We start from the raw sequence: 18460 nt of genomic DNA, 5'->3' as shown, positions 1-18460 counted from the left end.
CATAAGACCTCAAATGAGAGAACTCTTTCACTAAATTATGATTTATATATTCTACATGAATTAGTAGATATATTTTTTAACACCCTGAATACATGAAAATATTCTAATCAAATCATTTATGTAGGCTTTAATTCCTTTAGGTATTAAAAGATTATCATATCATAAATAACAGATTGTTGATGGAGAGTGCAGCCACTACTGTGGAAGGAATTCGTGATCAACATGTTTTAAAAAATGTGTTTGTAAGCTCCTACGTCTTAATGACAACTTTGGTTGTTGTACAGATGTTTTTGTGTCACCTGTGTGTAATGATTCATATGCATTTTGTAAACGCAGCCAGGACATTGTGCTTCATATCACCTCATTAACTGGTCTTATTAGAGTTAGTCTGGATTATTCTATACATTTTAATCCCTCCAACATGACAAACCCATCCCCAACTCCTCTGTCTCGAATTTCACCCGTTCCCATCTGGTCACCCTAGCTTAGCATAAAGACTGGAAGCAGAAACAGCTAGTGTGGCTTAAGTAAAACACGTTATATGTTGTTTATTTCATCGGTAAGTGTAAAGAATCTGATCAGAAATTCTAGAGGACTTGTTGGAAGCAATAAATTCATTTTTAAATCAATATATTGTGTCAAATTGTTAATTGTTTTTGGTAAGTAGCCATGTAGGCGCTACAATGTACAAGTATGGCAGAATAAACACCTGCAGGGTGATTCAAGACCTGCATCACCCTGTTGGGGTTTATTTCAACATATTTAACATCTCACTGTGCATTATCGCTTACATAGTGGACTTGTACATTTCCCCTAAATAATTATTATAGTAATTACAGAATCAGTTTTGTTTTTGTTTATTCCAAAAGTATGATTTCAAGACCTATTTCACCATAAAATGACAGTAGAGAGAAATTCCACAATATTCAGAGTTACACTGTGACCAGGAAGTTCTACAATCCACTGATTTTGCCAGTGTTAAATATCAGTTCTGTTGGTCAGAATTTGCTTCAGTTCAGGACAAAGCTGACATGTGGCACATCTAAATTGAGTCTTTTCATCCACAGAAGAAAGCCAGACCACAGACAGGGGAGCGGAGGAGGAGAACGAGAACTCTTGTGAAAAAGAAGGCGCGGGGACGAAGGCAGAGGAGGAGAGAAGCATCAGCGCGCCTCTGGTGCTGTCCCCGGAGAGGATGGAGGAAGTGTGCAGAAGGTTCCACAGTCTGCAGGAACAGCTAAAGAGGCTACAGGTGAGGGGAGGTGAACACACAGAGACAGAGAGATGAGAATATAGAGAAAAAACCGTGAGCAGAGAGGATGACGGGCAGATAGAGATGAGAGACGTTACAAAAGATGGGAGCCGACTGGAAAGAGCCACACTGTTGGGCATCAAGGATTTCACTGAGGATAACTTAAGTAAGGAGCGAGCTGTGGTATACTTTGGACAAATGGGGCCAAAATGGCACAAAAGAGAAACTGGAGAATAGAAAACCATTTAACCACTGCTGTTATTGCTTGGCTGAAAATTGCCTTGTGAAATTGGACTTTTCTGAAAATGGCTATTATGTCCAGCGCTTGCAATGGGATGTGTCAGAGAAGCAGCGAGGGAGACGAAGAGAGGATGTTAAGAGGAGGAGGTTGAGTGTGCGTGTGTGTGTGTGTGTGTGTAGGGGGGTGTGGGGATGTGAGTGTCTGTCCCAGTTCCTAAGGTGTTATTGATTTTGTGTGTCGCAGATTGTAGAAGAGGAGTACCACAGACTGCAGGAGGCCCTTTCTAAGTTCTCACTGGAGGGGGGGAACTTTCAGTAAGACACCATCACACCACCTGCTGGCCACTAGGTGAGAACATCAAACCAGACGCTCAAATTTACGCTCAAGTATAATTTACGGTTAGGTGTCAGATTGAGTATCATCATTCTTAATCAAAGGTGCAGGTTTTAGTTTCAGAAGTGGGAAGACACAAGATGTTTTGTCTACGAATTTGGGCTTTCCATTTGTTTGTTGTCAAATTTTTATTATCCTTTGAATTGAAACGGTGTAGATGTACAATTTTCATAATATAAATAATAATAATAATAATATTCAACTTTATTTCTAAAGTACTTTTCACACAAACAGATTTTCAAAGAGCTTCACATAGAAAAAAAATGTCTAAACAAATCAGCATTATGAGTTAGATTTAAAAAGGAAAAATATGTTATGTACAGTTCTGGATTATTAATGCACTGAACCTACTCAGTGGCTTTTGATAAAGACTTGATGATCAGCTTTTTGTTGTCTAAAGGTCCAGTTTGTAAGATTTACAGGGATTTGGTGCCAGAATATGACAAAACTTAAACATAATATGCATAAGTATGTTTTCATTAGTGCATAATCCCCTGAAAACAAGAATTGTTGTGTTTTTGTTATCATGTCGGTCGCCATGTGGTACCGCCATGTTTCTATAGTAGCCCAGAATGGACAAACCAAACACTTTTGGCTTTTGTCTTATTTGGTGGCCACCGTAGATTCTCTTGCAGACTTAGAAGGGGAGAGTGAGACAAGGTGTTTGCAGTCTGCAAGTTCACCACTAGATACCACTAAATCCTACACACTGGTCCCTTAAGAGAATATTGTCTACAAATAAACATATTAATTAAATAAGTTTTAAACTATTTTTCTACCCAAAAGAAACATGGAGGTAAGGAGGCTGTCTGCAGTCTTCTTGTAAAGGTGCACAGGACCCAAATCACCTCCATAAATAAGATAGGGCAGCTTCTATGTAACCTGAGAGGTGAAGCTCGGGGCAAAAACAGTAAATGGAAATCACTTGCTGCAGCTGTAACAACCGAACTCTGATGAGCGAATCAACATTTTTATTAACTCTTCTCTAGTAGTCCAGGCATGTGTGGGTCAACCTCACACAAATTACATAACAAAAAAAAAAACTCAACAAACTTTGTTTCCTCAGTTTGTTCTGAATGAGATATAAAAGTCTTAGGGAATTGTATGAAGGGAAAGTTTTTGAAATGACCTGAATATGATCTTACCAAAATGTCTTTTCTGGCAGGCATTTTGTGAAAAAACGGGATGACCCTCTTACAAATTACAACAGAAATTCTAACGAAGGTTTTTTGCTCATAAAAGTCTCCTTTATAACAAATAAAAAGTTCCAAAAGAACCAAGGGGTAGTTCATCGGTGTCTCTTAACCAGATGCTTTTGCTTCCTAAAATAATAATTTAAATCACCATATTATCATACTTGCATACTGGGCAACATAAATTAGCACTAATCCATGTAAATTTTGGTATTGATTCATGTAAATAAATAAGAAATGTAAATATCACTTAAAACAGCACTTCTATGTATCTTTTTGAATATCCATGACTGTCAAATTGACACTAATCAACATAAATGTAGGCAATGATGAACTTTGACCTATAAAAATGACAAAGATCTTGCAAGAAAATGACCCACTTGGTGAGTTTGACCCACTAATGCATTTACGGCTTTAGAATTTCCATTTGCATGTTCACTGTACTGCGTCCAACTCCATGTGTCACGTAAAACAGTTTCTGGTTGGCTGATTGTGGACAGCGCTGAACAAGAAGACATGCAAAAATCTATTTGAATAGGCAGCCATGAGAAATAGTTGCATCACCAATCTCCATATTTTTGTATACTTTCTGTTGCAGTTTCTGTGGGGTCATGTTGTACAAGAGAACACCGTTTTGGTGATTTTAGAGACCAAATCAAATAGAAACTGAACCCTTGTTCGTCATCGATCTCATTACCTTTACATGTCGTTGTCTCACACCCAAACTTTCCCTCATCTTTTCTTCTGTTTAGATTTTTACTGGTGCTGGTTTGGAGAGCAAGAGTTACTTTCAGAGGCTTCCCTGGAAATTCCTAAACCCTCATGCCTGGACCCTCGCTGCATTAGGGCGCTTTAAGCACAGCGCAGTGGTTCAGTGATGGAACATGGGAGGTGTGTGACTGTGTATGTGTGTGTGTATGTTTGCGTGTGTGCGTGCGCGCTCGGTAGAGAGAGATACACGAAGTGGAAGAAGAGGAAGAAGAAAAAAACGGGACATCCTACCTTTTAGTGGGAGGTTGTCTTTTGCAAAGAGGTGCCAAAAAAAAAATAAAAATGAAGCAATATTTTGCTGTGAGAGAGACGCTGCCTAACAAACAAAATGTCGTGATTGCGATCTGCTGTAACACACATACGCACACCAGAGACATGCACGCTAGAAAATAATCTACATTGTTGCCAATAGCAGCTGTACATTAAATGAGAAACCCTGTGTTTACCTGCCAAGTTAGGTCTAACCAGGTGGAAGCCTTCAGGGGCCAATGTAGCGTTTGAGGATGTATTGAAATACTACTGCTGATATATATATATATAGTTATTTCTAGTCTATGCCAAAGCTCCACAGAGATGCACTTTTTTCTAATCAAAAGAAGCTGAACCCACACTGTTTGTGCAAAATTTATTACGTCAACTCTCTAGTCAGTGGGCTTCATGTAGGCAGCCCTTGTTTATTGAAAAGATTGCATGCAAGAAAGTGTGTGTATGTGTGTTACAAAGTTTTTAATTGCTTGTTTGGAGGGTTCTTACTGTTATTAGGTCACATACAGACATTTATAAATAGTGGCACTATAGGTAATCATGCTGTTAATAATAATGGAGACTTGTTTGTATTTACCGCTTTTATTTATTCCTCTGTTGGGTCAGTGAGTTGCCTCACCTGTGTGAAACTGTTACAGCACTGGGCCTTTAAAAAGAGCTATGTGTTGGAGAGAAAAAAAAAACAAAATACAAGAAGGCAAACTGAGAAAGTGTAGCACAGATCAAGGTAGAGGGTAAAGAAGAGAGACGTAGGAATGGGGAGTTTGGAGGTTGTTGTTGTTGTTTGTTTATAGCCGGCTTGAACCAGACGGTCATGAGAAGACGTGTAGAGAACATGAGATTAGGATTTGCGCTGAGTGTACTGAAGAGAACTCACAAACTCACAAACACACACATATACACACCTACAAACACCAAGAGCCCAGTGCTGCAGCCACGTTCACAACGGTGGTTCAGTGCCAGCGTCATTTCTGCCACCAGATGGGGTTATAAATTGTATTATATGATGTTAGATTCGTATGTTATTAGTAAAAGATTCTATTCTTCCCTGGTAGCAGCAATATTTGTATCAAAATTGAGCTCATCTTTGTATTTTATTCAGCATTTTGATTGTAAGTATAATTATGATGATATAATTTCTGAGTAGTGGCATAACTGTGGCCGTGTACACAGGACCAAAGATGTAAACAAAGCACCGTTAGATCCTCACACGAGCTGTAATTTTCGTAATGACACGCTTCATCTGTACAGTAATATGTTGCTCCATGCAGCTGCTTTTCCTCTCCCCAAACTCCAACATGTGGAAACTTAAGTGAAGGGATTTTAAAAGCACATAAAAGAATGAAGCATTGGTTGTCAATAAAAATTACCTGGTTTTTGACAAGTAAATACCGAGATGAAGAATGTTAGACTGCCATAGCCTTATGACCAAACCCAAACAGAATCTGAATTCTTAGTCTGTTTGGGTCAGCAAGTGCAAGTAAAAGCCGGTGCGACTGCCACAAGCTGTAGTGTTCTGACCTGGATGGAGGACAGTTAATACCTCTGGTGCTAAATTGGACACATGGGACCTGTTCCAGCAGCAGAACAAGGACAAGGAAACGAGACAAGCGAAGCCAGACGGGGATGCAAAGGAAACAGCGAAGGTTTGGAGGAAGGAAGACTGCAGTCTCATTTCCTGTGTCACTCTCACCAGTACTGTAATCATGATCACTTCCTGATATGCATTCTCATCGTTGTTGCCACAACAACAAAGCCCCCTTTGACCCTACTGAACCTCCGTATGAAATTATGCAAAACGGTCTTTCTATTAGTCATTGGAGTGTCACAAGTTGCGAAATGATATGAATTTGTGTTTGAACATTACTGCCATGTCTTCTTCCTAGAAATTGTACATAGATGTCAGCTTGAAGGAAAGAAAATTGTTGAAAAAGCATAAATTGCCCCCCCCCCCCCTTTTTTTTTTTGTTTTTATTAAGCTTACTATCTACACACACACACCTCTTAATGACACCCTCACTTGTGATAGCATGATCTTTTTTTTTTCCTACCGCACAGTTTTACCGTATGTTGTTGTGTATTTCATTTGATTTACTTAAACGGGTCGGGGAGGATTTTGTTACTGTTCTTCAAACAAGCTTTTGTAATTATGTACAATTCATTTGGCCTGAACGGTGAGAGAGACAGGACTTGTCTGTAACTTGTCTACGCACGAATGAATTGAACAATTATGCAAATATTGTAACCAACCATATTCACTGTAACAAAAAAAAACTTACTTCAAGTTTTGAAATAAACTTTAAAAAAAAAGAAGTCTTGCCCACCTATAATCTTTAGTTGAGATGATTAACTTTTCTTCTTTAGATGAACTTGAATCTTAAAGTTTTAGAAACTCAAAAAAGTGTATTTCTAAAATTGCTAACAGTGAGCTGTGAACCCTGTTTGTCGTTATTTTGGGTGCCTGAAAATATTAAAGGTTTTAAAGGAGCAATATGTAGCAATTGTAGCATATGTAGCATGTGCAAAAACGAACAGACCAACAGTGAGCTGGAGCCATAATACGTATATTAAATAGGTAGAAATCCTGTTTAATATACAAGCTATGGTTGAAGCAAGTTGTTGATGCACGCAACATTGTAAATTGACAATTACAAGTGATAAGGAGTCTTACACACTGTAAGTTGATCATCTGTTTATAACTGTTAATTGTCTGTCGATGTAAAGTTAAGCCCGCTATCCTGACAACAACCACTGCTCTGAAATTACACACTCTGGACTTAAAACGTACAACTCATAATCAGGCACTTAATTATTCCACGAACGTTCTGCATTAGTTTGAATTCACTAACTAATGTGGAATGGACTAAAACAGTTGTTCTGGCCCAGGATAGAAATTACATTATAATAAATACATGACAGATTTCTCCACTGATTGAAAATATTTAAATATGGGTTTACTCAGTTATTTTTGAAATGCATTTTTGGGTGTTTTACAAACTCAAAAAGTCAAGTTTATCTAGAAAAGTAAATTATCTCAGCAAAAGATAAGAAGCTGATAAAACTTTTTTCAAAACCCAAGTTTGAGTTGGGCTCAAAACTCAAAAATCTATTGCCATAAGTTGGCTTGAAATTTTGTGTTTTCTTAACTTTTTTGTTTTTACAGTGTAGTTTTTCTTTTTTTTTTGGCGTGCAGTATACAGTGTAACCCCCACTCTCCACTGTTGCTATCCAGCCAGCTAATGGGATACATTTAAAGAGATCATCTCAACCAGGGATTTTTCACTGTCAAATTGCAGCGGTCAGCAGGTGGAACCCAGTTAACACCAGCTTACAGTGGCTGAACGACTGCAGGTCTACAGGCGCTTCTGGCTCTCTCTCTCTTCTCCAGATGCTTTTCCTCGTGCATTCTATATACGAACACCTAGATGTATAGAAAATGTATTTATAGAGTGGTGCCTTGTTCTGACGATCATGTTGTTTTCTTCATAAAGGGCTCTCAAGTCTGCACACACAATCACTGTTGCTTTATTTGGACTTGTCTTTCATGGAGGACTGTGAAATTGACCTTTGAGATTGAGAGACAATGACCAATCACTAACAAGCATTGAGAAATCATCCCAGGATTCTTTGTTTGTTTGTTTGTTTGTTTGTCCAACTCCATGACAGCAATAAGATTTGAGCCCTCCACCAACTCAGCCCACCAGTGCCCTGTAGAATAGAAAAGACACTGCTCCTTGTCATACAGGCGTCTGCCGTCTTGTCTATCTATAAACAAAGAATATGCAAGAACTATACTGTGTATTTGGCTTTTGATTTTTATTGTGTAAAAGGCTCTTTAATGATGTATACTTCAGGAAATTGTGGTACGTTCTGTTTTTTTAATTCTTCATTTTTTAAAATAAATTGGGGAAATAAGTTCCTGTTCTGTCATTTTATGTAGAGCAGAGTTTGTTTGGGTTCTGGAAAACCTTGAAAACGCTTTGATTTTAATGTAGTGTTTGAAAAGCTGTTAGAGTTTGGATAAAATGCTAGAAACTGCTTCACTATCTATCTGAATAGTTTGCTTATTAAATAAAGTAATAAAATAACATGGTTCTTACTTCAGCAAGGTTGTGTAGGACAGTGGTTCTCAAACTTTCATGCCAGCTACCCCTAAACTGACACCAACTACATCATGGACCCTCATTTGATAAGATTTTTGCTTCTAGATGTTTTATTACAGGAAGTGTACAGTTTTCCTCCTTTAATTTTAATACAGCTGGTGCTTTGCGCACTAATTCTTCTTTTGTCTTATATCTGTTGCTGTTTAGGTCTTAGTTATGCTTAAAGTTGAGGTGCTGATGTTAACAGTCTTTTAATTGTTGTATAATCATTACTTCCAAAGCATCTGAACTATACTTGATTTACTTATAGATAATATTCAGGCCAGATTACAGTGTTTCTGCATATTGCAGTGGCATTAATTTCCTTTCTGTGGTGATGCGCCACTGATAAATGAAAACAGACAACTCCCACAACAAAATAGTCCTACGTTCTGCCATTTTGTTACGTGTGAATGGAATTACAGTGAAAATAAATTATTCCCTGTTTGCCGAGGACCCCCAGGAACCCTCTCAGGCACCCTTGAGGGTCCGTGGACCCCTATTTCAGGACCATTGGTATAGGATGCCAAGTCTACAGACAGGCGACACATTTTGAAACATGAAAATTTGTTGTGTTTTCCTTTAATTTGTCTTCTGTAGAATCCTACCAGGGAACATAATTCTAGTTGTTTATAGCACAATAACATCAGACTTAATTTGATGAAGTGAAATAATCAGTTTGAATAGTTTATGTCTAAAAATATGTTGATTACCATAACTTTTGAAAATGCTAGAACTGGACCCTGCACTTTGGATGTAGGGACCCTGTAAAGCCAATAACTTTTTAAAAACCTCTGGTTTTACTCTTTGTCGGTCCATATAAATAAGTAAAGGTACATATCAAAGTTTAGGATACTACACAAGTTCATTTCATAAATCATATGCCTGTAAATTCATTTTAAATATACATAACCATAATAATCTTTGTGAAGAAATTACCATAAAATACATTGTCTACATGCGTACAAAATATAACTTGAATGCAAATGTGTGAGAGTCCAAATTCAGTCGAGCGTAAATCCTGGCTGAGAGAAAAGCAAGACACTAGTGTGTTAGAGCAGAAACAGCGACGAGCACCGCACCAGCATTGTAAAAAGAATTTGATCTGCGTTATTTCAGTACATTTTTTGATCTCTTGACTTGTGAAAACAATGGGGGCAGTTCCATACTTTCTTCTCTGCAGCTTTGTTGGTGAGTCGAATTATTTTCAGATACAATAATAAATTAAAAAAAACTCATATAATATGTATACATATACTATATAACAATTTATATTTGTCTAGATGCAGTTATCTTTTGTTTTTTGTGGAAAATGTGTTTATGTTCAATAAAGTTAACTCTGAGAACGTACTCTATACAACTTTTATTTTTAGAACTTTAGCTCTTCTTGAGTTCTGCTTCAGTGAACCACATCTCCTGTTAAAGCAGATGGTGTTGTTATCGTGTTACATCTTCTACTTGTAAATTCTCTATTTGTTCTGGCTCATCGTGCTGCATGTTTACAGCTCATTTTATTTGTTTACTTTTTTCGTTATTTAACTTTCAAGTCATTTTTATGTTGTTTATGCTACTACTATATGATATATGCAACCATAACTGAATAGTTTGACAGATGTAGGGTTAAAGTGACCATATTATGCTCATTTTCAAGCTCATAATTTTTTGAGGTCTCTACATGCTTTCAGTTCAAAAAACTCATTATTTTCTCACACTGGCCGTGGCTGCAGCACCTCTATTCACCCTCTGTTTGAAACACACAGTTTTATCTCTTTGTCGTCTTCAGGCCTAAAGCCCGTGGATGAGAACAGGCTGTGCGTACTTTGCTTCTGCAGTCATGCCCCTGCTCCTTTTTGAGGAACAACTGCCATTCTAATTTAAATAAATTCCGAGGCCTGTTTAAATGCATATAATAAGTTTTACAATTTTGTTATGTCTTTGCCAAACTGCAAAAAGGGTCATTACATAGAAAAACATACATAAGAAAGTGTCCTCTCAGTCTGTCTCCATCAAAGTGTACGAACTTGACACACAACAATCTTACTGGATCTTCATGTAATGCATTTCAGACATGAGCCACTTTTTATGTTGCTAAGACCCTTTATGTTGCTGTTTTGGTACAGTTGAACCAAACTTCAGTCTATGGTAGGCCCATAGTTTTTCACAGTAAAAACTTTAATTATTTGATTCACTTTCATTTACAGGCACAGTCGCCATGTGGCTGCTCTCTTTCCAAACTAGCTGTGCGTATTGCAAACGTGTTACATAGTGATGTCACCAAGTTACAGAACGAAGACTGGATTACAAATAAGGTTTTCCATCCAGTTCAGGATCAGTGTTTTCTGAAGGAATGAAAAACTCCCTTTGGCGTGGACTTTGGTCTTTGTGACATTGCAGACCTTTTACATGAACAAAACGTTATATAACAAATTAAATGAACAGTTCTACATACTTTCCCTCTGGTGTGTGGTGCAATTTTTCCATCTAGATTGCTTTGTTGTGATTTGTCAAGTTTTTGAGATACTGGCCATAGAGATGTCTGCCTTCTCTTGAATATAACAGAGCGAAATGGAACTTGCCTTGTAGTGCACCAAAAGAATACACTGGACAATTTTAATGCCAGTGTCTTTTTCAGAAACCAAAACAATCCACAGACCTTGTTCTGAGCAGTTTAATGTAGGAACTATTTGTTCTCTGCAGTAGAATCCATTGGAACTACTTTCTTTCTACTAGAGAGAAAGTAGTTCCTACATGAAATTGCTCAACATTAGGACTGTGAATTATCTTGAGTAATTAGGTCATGTTTCTACACAGAGGTATTGATTCTGAGTTTTTCTTTTGGTGCTTTGGGCACCACATGCCAAGCACCATCTATCCCCATTATATTTTGGAGAGGGCAGACATCTGTGCAGTCGATATCTCCAAAACTCAGCAACTCAAACTTAAATGATCTACATAAGTGGATAAATAGCACTATAGGCCAGAGGAAAAAATGTATCTTTGATGTTTGGTTGAACTGTCCCTGTAAAAGAATGGTAAAACCCCAAAGAGCATAATGTGGCCACTTTCAAATCAAATAATGAATAGAAATACAATATAACACTGTGCTATAACTGTTGCTTTCTCCACAGTGGTTTTAGCTGAGGTGGAATTTGAGGCAGACATGCCCTCTCTGAGGGTGAAGGTGAACGACAAAGCTGACCTGAGTTGCTGCTACAACCGTAACAGCCAAGTAGAGTCACTGACACCAAGTTGGTACAAAATTCTTTTTATGTCCAACATGACAGTAGAGATCATGAAAGACACAGACCTTATAACTCAAGAAGTTGAGAAAGAGGATGGCAAAATCTGCGGCACCTTAAAGTTCAAGTCGGTGAAGATGGAGGACAAGGGGCTGTACCAGTGCTTGCTGAACATAAGCAATGTCAGTCATTATTCACATGGCACCTACCTGGAGGTCTACGGTGAGTGTAAATGTGTGTATGTGTGTGGTGAGAGGAGCCCTGATTGCATTGCACACCAGTCCAAAATGCTAGTGTGTGTGTGTGTGTGTGTGTGTGTGTGTGTGTGTGTGTGTGTGTATGTGTTTAACGTGGAGAGATGGAGTCAAGCGAGCTCTAAGCGCTGCTAACACCTCATAAGCCATAAATCCTGTTAACCTTAGTCCACCCAAGAGCTGTGTCAGTGGCAGCATCCTTGCATATCGCAAACTAGTTAATCTTCACATCATGAGGATGGTCTCATTACAGTCTGCTGCTGCCCAGTCATTTACTTTAAATAGCACCGAGATTAGACCAGTCTGCAGTCAAGTTGATGTGTGGAAGCATTTGTCAAACTGAAATGCCATTTTGCATCATAATCTCATTAAACACAGATGGCAGATGTGGAAATACAAGTAAAACAACCACTAAACTCTTCTGGGGATTATGTGTGAAATAACCTGCATTAGTTCGCGAGACTGTTACCCTTAGTTTAACAATACTGTTAACTGTTATTTATGTATTGTATATATTAGACTGTGTTCTTTATACTAAATCGTACAGTTATGTAACAGAACAATCAGTCTCATAATGAATCTGTCTGTTAAGTAATTATTCAGACAAACTCAGCTTTATTTTTAAAGCAACTTTCAAACACACATGTAGGCCAAAGTGCTTCATGCAACAATTAAATAAATAAATAAATAAATAAATAAAAGTTAATACAAAAAATAATGATTGAAACTAAAAAAAAAATAAGAATATTACACTGAAAACAAGAGAACTGTTGGACCAACTTAAAAAAAAAAACACACCAAAATGAATAATTTTTTATCAGATCGAGTTAGCATGATAGATGAACATAATTGCTTTAAGTCGGATGCACATAAAAATCTGATTGCTTTCAGATCAACAGTTTGCATTAAGGCAACTTAAATTTAAGGCAAGTCAACGTAAAAGTTACCAGTTTTCCAACTCAATTGTTCGCTTTATTTGCCAGTGCTCCTTTGCAACCTAATAGCATAGTTTCTGGGAAAAATACCCTTAGTTGGTGAAGTTAAATATAATTAATATAATTGGTGACCACAAAAGTAGAAACAAGACAGTATGTCATCCAAATACTTTCTGATTCAGATTTTAAAGTTTATTCCACCCAAATACTATATAGAATTTAGCTATAGTTTATTCTACCAAAATACAACTGTTTCAGTACTTATATTTTAAAGATTTATTTCATTCAAATACTACTTTCTGGCAAGTACTTGCAGTCTTAAAGGCTTATTACACCCAAATACTACTTTGTTTTGCAATTTAACTTGGTTGCTTGCAATTTGTGTAATTACCAGTATTGGCTCGTTATACTCAGGTAAAATAAGGACAGAACTGTGTACTATGGTCTTGCAGGCTATGTCTTTTAAATGCTCTCACAAAACAAGTAGGTACTAGTAGGTAAATACCCAAAGGCACGACTGCATCATCTCTGTTTCACCCTCTCTGTGTGCCCAGAACCACTGGAGAAGACGATAAACATCACTGAAAACAGCAAAAACAAGATCCTGACAGCTGAGGGAGTCTTACTGTTCCTGTGTGTGATTCTGCCTGCCTTCACCCTTCTCTGCCAGGTCAGGAGGTCACATCATTACCATACACTGATCTGTCAGATACCCCTGACTTGTAGCATAAATGTGGAAGCGATGGTTACCCAACATTTCTCAATACTGGTATTACTGTATCACTCATGTCAACACACCAGAAATTATTGCAATCTGTAAACCAGCCCTACTTTGATTGTTCCACTTATTAAGTTTCCTAAATGGTTGTTTTTCATAGCGTTTCATGCTGTTCTGTCATGTGAAGTTGCACAGTTTTACAGCTTTTTACCAACTTCTGTGTTCCCTCTCACAGTCGAAGAAACTAAATCAACTGGAGAGGAAGAAAATGCAGAGGGAAGAGGAGAACATATACCAGGTTAACATTGAACGAGTCACAGTCTCTGAGTCAAACACACATCATTGGCAGACATATGAGAAATATATTGTGCAAGTCACTTAGCTGGAAGCGCAAACAAGATACTAATGAACATGTGATCTTGTGCTATAAATCAGTTTAACATGAATACGCTCTATTGATTTTTGTGTGTCTCTCTGATTTCCATCTAATGTCTCTTCTTGTCTCGCACACCAGGGACTAAATCTGGATGACTGTTGCACCACATATGATCAGATCGAACGCTCCCAGGCACATGGCCCGTACCAGGACGTATGCAACATTAAGGAAGAAGAGGAGGAGATCCAGCTGGAGAAACCTTGAAGGAAAGGGGAAAGATAGAGAAAAGGAATGAAGAAAGATAGGGAGATGTGTTTTCATATCTGAAGTTTAAGTGTGTGATATCCAGCTGGATGTCAGGTTTGTTCTTCACCACACATATGGGTATTTGGTGTTTTGTACATAGACTGCAGTTAGTTTTATCACTTGACTGCGTATTGTTTAATCAGCTTCTTTCATTTGAGATTGATAATTAATGTTTGACCACTCCAGGTCCACTCCAGTTTGGACAACAGTCAGGATTGAATAAATACTGAGGTCAGAAGACCAAGACACCTCTCCACTTCAGATAATTTTTGCAAAGAGCTCTTTTCTATGTTTGATTTAAAAACATATGTGTATTTAAAATAGCTAAGTGTGTTGTCTACAGCAAAATTTCTTAATTTTTCCTTCCCAGAAAATTGCCAAAGTTAAGGACACTGAGTCTAAAAATATAATGGTATCTATTTAGATATTTAGATAGACCGTTAGAGCACTATTTCATGACAACATGATCTGCTGAGGACGATCATGTGATGCCATCAAAAGCTCCAGAAGAGCTCCTGAGTGAACCTGTGAGATTGTTTTGTAACAATTTGGATCAGCTCAAGGTTTCTGCCTGTTAAAAGGAAGTTTTTCTTTGCCACTGTCGTCCTAGTGCTCACTCTTGGTGGGAACTATTGGGTCTCTGTAAATAATATTATGAAGAGTACAGCATAGATATGCTATGAAAAGTGCCCCAAGGTAACTCAGAGTTATACAAATACTTGAGTTGACTTGACCTAGTATTTGTTTAAAAATTTGTCCATTTTCAAGTTGTACAACAAAGACAAATTCTGTGTGAACCTATGAGATTGTTTTATTATAAGCCTCTTAAATATTTGCTTAAAAATCTATGCTATGAATTTCTTGGGGATTTATTGAATGGCATGATGATGTGTCACAGTTTATTTGCTTTCTGAATAAAGTTGTGTAAAAAAAACTTACAGATTCCTGGTAAACTGTGTGAAAAAAAAGAATGAAAGAAAGAAAAAAGTTAATGCCCCTGTTATTTGTACTAAATGGTGGACCGGGGCTCACTGTTTCTTTGTCAAGTTGTACAACAAAGGCAAATTCTGTGTGAACCTGAGATTGTTTTGTTATCAGGCTCTTTAATATTTGTTTAAATATCAGTACTATGAATTTCTTGGAATTTATTGAGTTACTTAATATTTTATTACAGTTTATTTGGTTTCTGCCAGTTCTACTTGAAGAAAGTTGTGTAAAAAAGAAATCATACAAATTCCCTGTGAATTGTCTATATAACATAATGCCCCTTTAATCTGTACTCAATGAACTAGTGCCCATTCTGTCTTCACTAAGGTCTACCCCAAATGCAGAGGGAAGGACATTTATCGATTTTTGAGGGTCGTGATTGGCTACTGGATCGCGACGCGGTCATTCATTGGTTGCCATTTTGGTGTGGGCGGGGCCTCGACGCTCCCAGGCAGGTATGTAGGGGAGATGTGAGAGGCGGTGCGTAAACAGAGTGGGCGAAGATGGCGTCGAACAAGAAGAGTGGTGGGAGTAGCAGATTTGAGAAAAGTGTGAATGGAAGACGCTCGTCGAAACACAAAGAGGGTCCAGTGGGTGAGTTTTTATGTGTAACGTCAACCTCGTCACAGCTTCCTCCCCCGTCGCTTTTCCCTTTAATAACGGCTCTTTTTCTGACGCTCCTTGAACTGTCACCTCCCGCTAGCGACCGTTAGCAGCTACTACGCTAGCTGGCCTCGGGTAGCCGAAATGAACAACTAGGATTTAAGCCGCTGGGTCTGTTTCAGCTGCTTAGGTGCTGTGATTGTGTTAGGACATCAAAACGAGGAGGCACCGAGGAAGGCCGTGCATGGACTATACAGTCAAACTCCTTCGCCGTGTTCTCTATAGTATGATAGTACGAGCATCCTCTGATAGCTAGAGTAAACGTTTAGTGTACCGTTAGTTGTAGCAGTGGTAGTCATATCATCCCCGTAATAGACTTAAACTACAAATATATTTCTCAGCGCTGTTTTTATATTTACCCTTTCATGTTCTGTGCCCCCAGTCTCAGCTGGTGACACGGACAAGACCCACCTGAACAGGTACTCCAAACGTAAACAAGCAGGAGGGGAGGGCATGGGATGTAACTAGATTAACCGGCCGAGTGTGATACATGGAAGCACTGTCCATAAATCGATTAAGCAAATTGACAGGGTCACTGGTGACATAAAGGCATGCTGACACATGGTTGGTGACGAATGGGCAGCCTGTGAAAGAAGGTATCAGACTTAACAGGATGCTGCCTGCAGGCACTGTGGGTCTGACTAAACCTCAGTTGCTCTATTCTCCTGTTAACTAGGCCACTGTCTCACTGTAACTGGAACAATCCAACCAGTCCCAGCCTCTTTTCAAAAGGCTTCATTAGCTTTGTCAGGAGTAGGGCTGTCTAGAGATCAGGTTTTCACTACATGATTATCATGGACAAAAGAATTCACAATAATGATATCATCGCAATATCTTTAGAAAATAAAAAATAGCACTTTACAATAAGACTGCACCTAGAAATATTTTGAATTTGTTTATTAAATAGATTGTAAACACTTTATACGTATTAATAAACAATTATAAACAAGTTATAACACTATTTGGCAAGATCCAGTTACTCCTTACTACTAATTAGTCTTAGTAATTACTAAGTACCATTTATAACGCGCAAAAGGGATCCTTAGTGTAAATTGTAAAACAGTGCATGCTGAAAATGAAAAGTAAATAATACTGACAACACCTTAGTGTATGAACCTGGTAATTTGATATGCCAAATGAAGCCTGCTGATCTGCAGATTTGCTGATGGTGGTTTAATGCAGTAACTTATTAACAAATATGATGAATCTGACAGGTATGAATGCTGGCTGATGAAGAGCAGCTCATCATTGTTTCCCTTTTTATTTAATGCTTTGTAACAGCTTATCAATGATTTATAAAGTCTTTACAACAAAACTAATTATTAACTATTTATAGCTCATTTATAAGGGTAGACTTATTGCAAAGTGGTACCAAAAAAGGGTCATTTACAGGGGACTCCATTTAGCAATAGCCAAATGCTTGTAAAATGTGCAAGTGGCTGGTAGATTTGCTTTTCTCACCAATCAGAAAAGATGGTAATCTATCTGAGTTCTCTAGCCATTTGGTCTGTACACAAAAAGTTTGTTTTGAAACCTGCCTATGTGTTTTTAAAAATTGGCCTGTACAGTGACATTAGAAGAGGTTTGACCTCTACCATGGTTTTTACCATGCACAGTTTTCACCAGACCTGAAAGTCATATTTATAATTTTTGTTTACATTTATAGTGTTACGTTTATAAAGCTGAAGGGAAGCCGTATGTGTCCCATTGAGGAGGGGGTGTGGAGGCTCATTGTTGCTAGTTTCCTGTTGTTGAGCTTGGCCTTGTGTGTATGAAGGTGCTCTGTCTGGGAGAAGGGTCAAAGCCTGCTAAAACACAACACTACAGATCCCCTGTTGTTGGTTCTTCCTCTTGCCTGTGCACTGCACAAGTCTGCTATTTTTAAAGCCTGCTTCCTATAGACATGACATTTTGGAGAGTATCAGATATCTGGCAAAGTTCAGAAAGACTTGGCAGATACCATATCTTTCAGAAGAAAAACAAAATATTGTTTCCCTTTAACACTGTCTGGTCTCAACATGTGATGAATGTTTAGATTTTTGTTTCCATTATAGATGAGGACATTGTGCTGTTTGACTTTGAGGAACAGCCACTGTGTTTTCATATCTTTGGCCTTGTGTTCACCCAGAATTCACATTTTCTCAGAATGGGTCTGTTTAGGCTTGATAAAGAGAAACAAAACGTGAATTAGAAACGGTCTAGACAAGATCAGAACACTTAATCACACTGACATTAAGAAGTCAACATTAGACTATTAGACCATTAGAGCACCTCTTGCACTTGTGCAGGAGGGCAGCACAGCTTTAACATCTTGTCATAAATGTAAATTGACCATTTTTTCCCAGACAAAGGGACGACTCATTGTTTGTATTTACACTTTCTAGTTTGAGCCATGATAAGTAACGTTTCACATAATATGGCCTTTCATTAACAATCAATGTATGCTTATCTTGCCACATTATGGCTGACTGCTGTAATGTAACTAACCCTTATAGTTTGAGGTACTTTTCTGTGACTGCGGCGTACTAGAACTAGACATTTGAAAGAAGAATTCAAAAATATGAATGACAGTTGTCAGGGCATAAAACCAATGATCTGTTGATCCTTACAAATCAAGACTCAGTAGTAGCTGAAGGAATTCAGCCATCATCAGCATTATCATTTACATTTGTGTATTTCCTATTGTGACACAACCAAATGTCTTTTGTGAAATAAGCCTATAGGTA

General features: G+C 38.0%; 3 protein-coding genes across 8 annotated transcripts in view; all 3 read left to right on the top strand.

The window, feature by feature from the left end:
- The window catches only part of arhgef1 (Rho guanine nucleotide exchange factor (GEF) 1), a 43885-nt gene extending 39642 nt beyond the window's left edge, over positions 1-4243 (top strand). For both annotated transcript variants that reach the window (XM_084727154.1, XM_084727153.1), the window contains 3 exons: positions 1068-1252; positions 1737-1841; positions 3832-4243. In XM_084727154.1, coding sequence (XP_084583280.1) covers positions 1068-1252; positions 1737-1811 — 260 coding nt within the window. In that variant the 3' untranslated portion in view covers positions 1812-1841; positions 3832-4243. The remainder of the gene's footprint in view (positions 1-1067; positions 1253-1736; positions 1842-3831) is intronic.
- A 4732-nt stretch (positions 4244-8975) lies between these two features.
- On the top strand, positions 8976-14971 carry cd79a (CD79a molecule, immunoglobulin-associated alpha). Its single transcript, XM_084727152.1, has 5 exons — positions 8976-9447; positions 11385-11717; positions 13239-13354; positions 13638-13700; positions 13917-14971. Exons 1-5 carry the CDS (start codon positions 9408-9410, stop codon positions 14040-14042), a joined length of 678 nt encoding a protein of 225 aa, XP_084583278.1. The 5' UTR covers positions 8976-9407; the 3' UTR covers positions 14043-14971.
- A 561-nt stretch (positions 14972-15532) lies between these two features.
- The window catches only part of lipeb (lipase, hormone-sensitive b), a 41478-nt gene continuing 38550 nt past the window's right edge, over positions 15533-18460 (top strand). Inside the window, exons 1-2 of one of the 5 annotated variants that reach the window (XM_084727151.1) lie at positions 15542-15665; positions 16117-16153. In XM_084727151.1, coding sequence (XP_084583277.1) covers positions 15575-15665; positions 16117-16153 — 128 coding nt within the window. In that variant the 5' untranslated portion in view covers positions 15542-15574. Of the gene's footprint in view, positions 15666-16116; positions 16154-18460 lie in introns of all 5 variants that reach the window. The other 4 variants (XM_084727149.1, XM_084727147.1, XM_084727148.1 and 1 more) reach the window with 4 other exon arrangements.

This window comes from Lutjanus erythropterus, chromosome 9 (genome assembly GCF_056507025.1).
Source record: "Lutjanus erythropterus isolate fLutEry1 chromosome 9, fLutEry1.hap2, whole genome shotgun sequence".
NCBI lineage: Eukaryota > Metazoa > Chordata > Actinopteri > Lutjaniformes > Lutjanidae > Lutjanus > Lutjanus erythropterus.
Note: the sequence above shows the minus strand (reverse complement) of the source record. Positions and strands in the feature narration are given on the sequence as shown.